Below are 10,139 nucleotides of genomic sequence, written 5' to 3'. Positions count from 1 at the left end.
GGGGGGAATGACATGCAGCAAAAGGAGTCAAACTTGCACCCGAGTAAACCTCTTTATATGGGAGCTGCTCTACCAGGAGAGCTAACCAGGTGCCCTATTGCCATTTATACTTATACAGCCGGTAAAGATGAAGACATTTTCACATTTTTGCAGTACTTTACAGCTGTTGCAAAGTGCCAACAACAGACTTGCATAAGCACATGCATGAACCGTAGTGACCGGAATACTAGAAACAGAAATGCTGGACATGCAGCACTGGAGCCAAGATCACAACAGGATGCCAGTGATAACCTGTTCATTGTGTGATGAGTGATATTTTCATTTTAACCACTGTTTTATTTTGATGTATTATTCCAGTTGCACAATACACAATACAGCAGTGTTCTGGTTTAAAACACCTTTAAATACCTGGGTGCAGACACAGGAAGTGGGCTGTGGTAAATATCTACACCAAGATGACTCCTTTCTTTCACTCACAGTTCTTGTTTGCGTAGAAATAGGATTTGTGCCAGCTGTGAGTTTATTGTACGTTCTTGTGTATCACCCTGCTATGATACTGTGGGGGTTATGATACTGTAATGATACAATTTTTGCTGAAACACCTGTTGAAACAGTTTGTGCAAGTGTGAAACTTCCTTTATGGCTGCACTGTGACCCTGTGGCAGAGGCAACATTTATGTGTGAAATTGGCTTGTAAAGTTGCTACATGTGCTGTTTAACGGTCTCTCTCCTCACAGCTGGAACAGGTCGGTGGTAGAACAATGTAAAGTCACTTTTATCATTGATAGCAGCATAACAAAATATCACAATACATTTGCAAACAAAAATGTGATCATACTCAACTTAAATTAGGGTAACTAATGTTAAATTGCTATTTTTTCTGAATTGTAAACAAAAGGTCTTTTCCCCTTAATGTAATTTCCAGCCAGTTTGATGAATCAACCCCTAAGTGTGGTGCAATGCCATTAATCCCGCTATGAGTGAGAGTTGTTTATGAAAGAGGGGAGAAAGAGAGAGAAAAAGGGAGAGAAGGAGGAGGCAGTGATCCAGAACTGAACCTATGTGACAGCTTTTCTATTCAGTCCACACATCACAGGATAATCAGCGCCCTAATTAAACAAACAACAATGAGGGAGTAAAAGAGAAAAAAAAAGACAGAAACAGAAGATGGGAAAGCTGGAGAAAAAAAATGTGATGTGTGGACTGATCGAAAGCTAGTGAGAAAACCAAAGGCGAAAATGGGGTTTATAGAAACAATAAAAAAACAACTGAAAAAAGAGGAAGGGAACGGGAGGATCTAAAGAGCTTGTGGGGAAAAAAAACAATAATTAAATCAACCAAGGCCCAAATCAAACACGAGCAGCAGAGTAAAATGTTAGTAAAGAGGAATGTAACAGGGATAGTATGGAAGGGTACAGTGTTTTACACACTGTCCTTGAACTGTCCTTGATAATGATCCAAAACACACCTCAAAATCCAAGGTGGATTACATCAAGAGGCGTAAACTGAAGGTTTTGCCATGGCCTTCACAATCTTCTGACCTCAACATAATTGAAAATCTATGGATAGACCTTAAAAGAGCAGTGCGTGACAGACAGCCCAGAAATCTTAAAAAAATGGAAGATTTTTGGAAGGAAGAATGGGCGACGATACCTCAAACAAGAACTGAAAGACTCTTGGCTGGCTACAAGAAGCGTTTACAAGCTGTGATACTTGCCAAAAGGGGCAGTACAAGGTATTGACTCTGGACTAAGCAACAGAAAAAAAGAAAAGACACAACACAGAAATCATACAGCACATGCTTTATGCTCTCCACCCAGATGCTCCTGGCAGGAGGTGACCTCTGTCAACTGACAGACTGTCTGGACCACACAAACACTCACACAGCGATAGAAAGAGAGTATCAAAGCCAGTTCAAAGTCAAAATAAAGTTGTTTACAGACACAGTCGTTACAACTTACAGAATAACCAGTTAAAAAAGAATGGCTGAAAACCATCTTCCGCTCTCACTCCAGCCTTGCTCGTCACATTCGTTGTAGCTCTCTTCCAAATTGAGTGACGATTGTGACATGTTCAATATTGCAACTCTGTTCTGCATTATATAGAAGTAACAACACTGCGCGTGCACACGCACACACGCACGCACACACACACGCACGCACGCACGCACGCACGCACACATACACACACACAGCTGAGGTGATCAAATGCAAATGAAAAGCATTATTTATCAGAACGTTTAAGGGATATTACTTGTTTCTCGGTGTGAAGATGCTCTGCATTCTGGCTTTCAAAGATAATGAGGGGGAATTGAGAGAAAGAAGGAAGTGGAAAGATGGGGTGGCTTAACACAGGATGTATAAGAGAGCATTAATGCAAAACCAATGCTGCAACCTTTTAGCATATATAGGTAGACCTACATGCATGAAGATTAATTTGGCAAATTGGACAGCACAACAGAATGAGTGAGAGGTAGTTGTGCACAAGAATTATAGCCATTGCTAGTCAGGGAGAACATGGGAGAAAAAAAATTCATATGTGTGATGTGTGAGAGAGAGAGTCTCAGGGTGAAGTGAGCTTTCTGTTCATTAGCAGTCCTCCCATATAGCCCGATAGTTACAGAATAATCCTGTCTGCTTGGTGTGTCCTTGGATGTCATTGGAGGGACTCTGCTGTGCTTGACTCTATTCCAGACTGTGTGTACTGTATGTGTGTGTATGCATGTGTATCAAAGTCTTTCAAAACCTTAATTAAACATCTATGCCACACACATTGGCGCCAAAAACTGAGGCAGCAATGCTTGTGCTCTTCCAAATAAACAACATGTAATTCCCTTCCTTTCCAATCAGCCTATTGTGTACGCATTACCAATGCTCTGAGAATTTGATGTATAACAATAGAAGAAAATAGAAACAGCAATGAGTGCCATATCCTGCATTAAATATTTTTTCAAATGGCATTTATTGGCAAAGGACAGTATTAAGCACCAAGAAAAATTAAATAGAAAAAGCGAGGTGACAATACCTAATAACATTAACAATGGTTGCAGTTACATGCACCTTGTCCCATTTTTACCAGAATGCCTCACGGCATTTCAATATCCATTGATCACTTTCTGCTTAAACAGAGTTAGAATGATTTAGCAACTCCACATTTTTGGGTTGACTGGCTGCTTTTCCCAAGGGTGTTTTGGAGACTTCTGTAACACTGTGATCAATGGGTGAACTATTGAGCGCATTTTCCACACAGCTCAATACAGTTACGTTTTTTTCATGTGATCACATTTTTTTCCAAATTCTGAAAAGGTACATGAACTCTCTGTTTCAGTAGACCACACATAGGGACACAGAGAGGCACAGACATAACCTACATCAGATAGCTTTAAATAATGCATAAGTCCTAGACTAAATTGAAGATAGACTATTATGACTAGGAGCTAACAGAATCAGAATGAGTTTTCTTAGACATCTAGACCCCGGTCTGCCATAAGGTGAAGTTCAAAACTTCTTACTTTTTTAATGTCATACAGAATTAAATAAAAGCAAGTTTAACAATTCAAATAATTCTGACAATACTGTAAACTCAACCAAATATGGAAACAACTTTATAGTGCATGTCTCGTTTCACTTTCTGTCACAAGAACTCTAAACATAAGAAATCCTGATGAATTACAATTAGAAAATTTCAACTGCATTGTTTGAATCATTTAATGTTAACAGTGCAGTTTCCATCTGAACAGATAATGTATTTGGAAGTGAGACCTGATGAATGTCACCGGCAGTAATGAGGCCCGTCACTCACCATCACAGGCCAAATAGTTCATTAATAAATTTGATAAGGTGCTGCTTAGTTTATCCATCGTTGTTGTTCATCTTTTCTGTTTGTCCACATCTTATCTTTTTAGTTTTTTTCCTGTTCTCTTTTTCTTTTCTCTCTTCAGACTCTGTCTGCATTCTTTCTAGAGCTCTTATCTCTTTCCAAACTCTTGTTCCTTCACATCCATCAATCCATTAATGTTTCCCTTGTGTCATACACATTCTACTGTCATCACTTCTCCATCAATTTCTCCTCACTTGCTTACACAGAGGTAAACAAAACTCACACGGTCTGTATTCACATGTACACTTGCTTCCCATAACCTCATTTGGATGTAGTCAAAGTCAATATACTATCAATATAACAAATGAATACCAACTGATTTTTGCTTTAGGCTTTTAGGCTGTGTGACAGCTAGTTAACCCACATGCTCTGCTCCTCATACAGGCTGCGGTAGAAATGCTACAGTACTGTAGTCATTTTACTGTGTGTACACTATATTAATAGCTATAGCAAAATACCGGTAATATTTACGTGTAACGTGGTTGCCAACATTACATGACATAGTAATGGATTTCCAGCTGACATGATGCATTTTGCACCTGAATGCAACATTTATAATATTAGGCCTAAATCAGCTTGTCTTATGAATTGCTACAGAAGAGGAGATATTAAATCATCTCACTATGTGAAATAAGGCTCTGTTACACCTCTGTGATGTTCACGTTTATTTTAAAACACAAATATTTGTAATTCTGTAAGAACAAACATTTTCCAAAATTCCCAAAAATATGCATTTCACATTGTATTAAAGATGCATTTGTACATTGAATATTTTAATGATTGTTGCTGTAAGAAAGTTAACAAAAGATGCAACACTAACTTTAGCTCTCTCCATACGTCTGTATGACTTTCAAAAAGACTATAACGGCAGAATCTGAGAAAACGTCATGGTAATTAGCAGACATAACAGAAAAAGCACACACTGCCAGCACTTATCACAAGAAAATGTTAAATCTAAAAGACAGCTTGTCATAATGTGCCATCACATCACATCATACCAGATGGGTCACAGTGTGCCAACACATATTGTAAGGTTTTCCATGGCTGTCAGCGTTGGTATCAGTCAGCTGTGTTAGCGTTTAATGTGGCCAGAAAGTTTATTGTGCTGGTTTGGGATTGCCTAAACATTACATGCCTGATATTTAAACATGCTGCTATACATGTGTGCCATACACTTAAACGTACACAAAACTGAAATGATTTGTCCACCTTTACAAACCTAACAACCCAATAGTCTTTGCCTCCATCTTCAACAAAAATTATTATATCATTACAGTGCGGTTCTTGAAATAGTAATTATTCAACTGAACCATAGATGTAACCAGATCATTTCATCCTGCTAAGGAAACGTAGCAGGATGAGTGACAAGTCATGTTCATACATTTGTAATCATAAGCCTGATCTTCAGTACATCTGCAGGAGAATTGTTACTAATAAAAATCAATACATTTTAGTGTTGCTTATTCCGATCCCGAGGGTCACAGTGGCAACAACAGTTAGCAGAGTGGCCTAAACACCTCAGCAACATCCCCACAGCATGGGGTTTCCCCAAATATACCTGGGAGATGTAGTCTATCCAGCATGTTCTACATCTGCCCCAGTTTAGCCTGGAAAACCTAAGAACTAAAAACTACATTCCTTCTAATTATTTAATACATAGTATGCATAATTGTACATATTTGCAAGGGCGGAGCAGACCTGTCTCTGCCTTCAGTCATGCTTTAACACATTTAGTCAAAGAAATTATGTTAAGTATGCCAAAACTAATGAAATCAGTGGTTTGTCATTGCCTTTCAAGACAAAACAGTATGCAACTATAGCACTTTCAGAGCTGGTGCCCCAATCAATGTGGAAAACATGGTGCCTTCCAAAAGGTTACTTAAATGATTCATTTGCTGCTGTGGATTAGGTTTGGTCAGATTTTAGGCAACACAACTAAAATGTAGTCAAGGTTTAAAGAAGACTGACTGTTGGTAGGAAACAGGATGCATTAAGTAATCTTTTAAAAAACACACACTTAATAAACCTAACCCCCAACCATGACTTCCTCCCTAGGAGGTTTTGAGGTTCCATAACAGCATTATTTTGAAACAACATTGTTTAGCTTTAGCTACTGAGAGACAACAGTCACAATCTGCACAGCCACAGAGCTCCATGTCAGGTAAACACAAACATAGGTAATTTTAATCACGATACTGTGATCTGACCATTGCATCATTACATTTCTGACTGACAAACATTAGACAACTTCTGCTTACTCAGAGAACTGTAGAAAAATAGCCAAAGACCACCAACACACAGCTCTGAAGAAGGCTTGTTGATAGTCCTCATGAGGAAGTGTTCATGTTACAGATAGTGACAGGGATGTTGCCTCTGTTTCATAGTCCTTGCAGTGCGGCTCGGATAGCTGATTTTCACATCGTACTCATGCACAAACAATGGTAAACAGCAAACATGCTCATTTTACTCTCTGTTTCTTGTTGGATTCCTTTTTAATCCCCTTTTTGTTTTTCTTTGTTCTTGGTTTCAACTTTTGACCGTTATTGCTCTCTCCTGTCTTGGTTTGCAACTCTTTGTCTCACTTTTCCCCCATCATAGTTCTTCAATTAGACCGTGAAATGACAGCAGAGACTGGCACATCATTCTTCTCCTCACGGCTCATGTGATGTGCTGATGTGGAAGGAGGGATAAGAGTAGGATGGAAGTAGGAAGATATGGAGAAATCACGAGAAAAGATCAAGAGAGACAAGCAAGGGAGAGAGAGAGAAAATGAAGCAATGAATGAAAGAGAATTCTAGAAAAAGATAAGATAAGAACAAAGTACAAACAAAGGGGTGCAGCAGAGTGCTGGGGAGTGATGGATAAAATAAAACAAAGAGTGGCGCTCTAAACAAGAGCATCTGCAGTATGAAGCAGACAGGGGGGTAGAGCAGAGCATGAATAAAAAGAGAAGAGGGTGACAAGATGGCATCTTTTTTGTGCTTATGTCTGACCTGCAAACCCCACTTCTGCAGCCGTCACACACTCTCTCTCTCACACACACACACACACAAAATCGTCAGGGTGATAACCCAGGGAGGATGTGCCTTAACTTAAAGAGCACGCGGAGATCAAGCGAAACAAGCAGAGAGTAGGGCAGATTAGAGGCAGAAAGCTCAAATGATTCCTCTGACCTGCTAGAAACCCTATGGAGAAGAAATTAATATCCCTCCATGTGAGGATAAATTATGTGTAAATTATTGATTATTCTTCTGCAGCAGCTCAGCAAATCTGGGCCACCACACGGTTTTCACATATTTTCAGGATCTGGTTAATTGAGATTCCCTGCTGTTAAGGACTGGTTAGTCTCACAATTTGGAGTAACGTTTGGCCACACCACACATACATTCTAGGATAGGAGAAAAAAAAATGCACTGGGTTGTTTGCATTTCTTTAAACCGATCACACACATTGTTTTGGGCAGGGTTAAATTCCGGACGCAACATTGGTGGCTCTGCAAAAAAGTCTCTTGAAGAAGTGAAACCTTTGCAAAACCCAGGAACAATAATGTACCACCACTACAGATCAAAACGCGTAATTTATGACAACTCCTTGGCAAGTGTTTGATAACAACATTAAACAGGCTGGGTTAGTTAAAGCTGCAAATCAATAATTAGGAAAAATTACACAAGAGGGTGTGATTTAACATCATTATTGGTACGACAGTGATAGGCCTACGACACAGGCACTTGCGCCGAGGATCGTAAGCATCATTGATGTGTCAATAAAATGACGTTAAACCAAACCCTTTAGTGTAATGTTGGGATTATACATACCACGGTTAACAAAATAAAATAAATGATCAAACTATATTCCTATTGGGGCAATTTGCTTTCAAAATAAAAAAAACAAGAGAGACAGTGATTTGTAGTCCTTTACTGTTTAGTCAACCTTAAGCTAACTGTAAGATCATAGGATTTCCAAAACAAAATAAATAACGCACATATAAACACAAAACTGTTTTGCTAGCTCAATCTTGTTATAACTGAGATATCTGCTGAAAATAATAATTTTTCCTCGACAAATTTAGCTATTAAACTTCACATGCTAAAGGATATTTTTAACTTAGCACCGTATCACCGGCACAGCTAATGTGATCTAAACATTTCCAGCAATAGTCAAATCTAGCATTGTATAAAAAATACAATAAAGTTGTTTAATCCAATTAATCACTTCATATAAATATATTAGTGAGCTTTTGTACATTTATTCATGATTTATTATCATGTACATGTTTCAAAAACAGTTTTTGATTCAACTTTGTAATGTTGACATGCAAATGTAAGATATTTTTAGTGATGTGTGCTCAAACGGCTCTTGTTGTGCTATCATGCTGCTTTGATAACCTTCTAATGGTCCAACAGTTTGGAACTTTAAAGCATATTTCGTTAGAGGTAAACATTCAATAAAACATAAAAACAAGCTGAAAAAAGTCTTAGTAAGAAGTCCTTTTAATGTGGAACACAATATTTAAATCGTATATATGTACACACTTCCTGTAAACAACTATCTATGCTGCTCAGCCCAACAGACACAATGTTACAACAGATCAATTATGTAAACAGACCAGCCAAGTTGCTCTCACAAGAGCCGTTGTAAGCAGAACTTTTATTACTTCAAACAGCTAAAACAAGGTGAAGTGTATTGTGTGTATTGTATCTGCTGTGTATAAAAGATTGACCTAGCTATCTAATCGCTAAGATTTTAGCCATCTGAAAAGATCTCTTGAATATTACCCTCAGTGTCAGCATCATTAGCTTCAGATGAACATTGAGATGGAGATGATGCTGTTCATCATTTTCATCTCCATTAATATTCCATCCATTACTGTAAGTTAGGAGTGAGCCATATGGATAAAATCCTCTATCACAATATTGAATGTCATCATTTATCCTTAGTCTCTATCTAGTCTCTACATCACATAAGTACAGTAACACACATATTTCCATTCTGGCTAATTTCTTGTTTTCAGACATTTCCAGGGTAAAAACCCAATGCATTTTCATTCAAACATGATAAAAATCATAACCACAACACATACCTGTCGCTGTGTGGAAAAAATAATTAAAAGTGAAAAATAATCTTGGCTAAAAGCACACACCTCTTCCTGGAATTTAAAACGGAAAGACTGCTAAAAGAAAACCTTCATGGGCCGAGTTTCAAAGGGAAGTTTGCAAATGAGACAGGATTTTGAAAAAAGAGAAGTGTTTTGTATTGCCCGTGAAATATTCAGTAGGTAGTGACTCGTGAGCTTATTGTATTTCACCCAGTGTGAATATTTTAAGAGCACTTCTCCATTGGTATAAGGAAATGTAACATTGTAATAATGGCAGAAAAAGTACAGTCATATTAAAAGACAAACAAACTAAAGCTAGAATATTGATGCAAAGTGTTGCACAGAATATTATACACCAGTTACTTCTCAACTATGAAGTGGAGCTTACACTCATTTGACTTTGTTGCTTTGCAAAGCACCCGTGTTCTTAATGCTAAAAGAAGTGGTACTGGTCAACATACCAAATTTCCCAAGATAACCACTGGAGTTCATGAAATATGCATCACATGTAACACCTATGCATCTCACTTAGACTATGATTAATGAACCAATTATCTCGAACAGGTAATAAGACCAAATAACTGAAATAACTTTCCAGAGTAGATTTCATTTAACCAAGGGTCTTTAAAAGCCAAAATAATACATTTTGAAGAACAAATAAAAAAGTTTATAGAAATGCACCAAATCAAAAAACTCATTAGGGATTTTTGTCCTGTTGAAATACAAGTAATTTAGTGTGAACCTGATATACTTTCTACTGCACATCTGCAGCTAAACACTACCACCAAGTGGACAGAATAGTAAAAGTACAAGCTACACGCACTCAACCGCTGTTGTTCTGACTCTCAACATGGCTGTTACATTTTTGTAAAACGTATTTTAATGCCCACAAGACATAGTGTTACTGGTCTTGCATTGAGCGCTATTGAGGATGAACATTTAGCACGTTTTCTTCTTTATTGCACATGGATTACCAAAAACTAGTCTTAAACTGTAGTTTACTGTACCTGGGTACAGTTTAAGACAAAATACTAAAAAGATATAATTCAGAAAATGTAGTTTCTTGTTGTATTTCAATTAACCTGCTGCTCACTAAATGTGCTGCAGAGACAATATTAATCAAGATATACTTATGTATCTCTCTCTCACACACACACACACACAC

At 37.8% G+C, this 10,139-nt stretch overlaps 1 protein-coding gene across 1 annotated transcript in view; it reads right to left on the bottom strand.

The window, feature by feature from the left end:
• Positions 1–7,511: 7,511 nt before the first annotated feature.
• LOC116701740 (rab11 family-interacting protein 4A) overlaps positions 7,512–10,139 on the bottom strand; it is a 12,223-nt gene continuing 9,595 nt past the window's right edge. The window contains exon 4 of the mRNA XM_032535622.1: positions 7,512–7,517. Within this exon, the coding sequence (XP_032391513.1) occupies positions 7,512–7,517 (6 nt within the window). The remainder of the gene's footprint in view (positions 7,518–10,139) is intronic.

This window comes from Etheostoma spectabile, chromosome 2 (assembly GCF_008692095.1).
Source record: "Etheostoma spectabile isolate EspeVRDwgs_2016 chromosome 2, UIUC_Espe_1.0, whole genome shotgun sequence".
NCBI lineage: Eukaryota > Metazoa > Chordata > Actinopteri > Perciformes > Percidae > Etheostoma > Etheostoma spectabile.
Note: the sequence above shows the minus strand (reverse complement) of the source record. Positions and strands in the feature narration are given on the sequence as shown.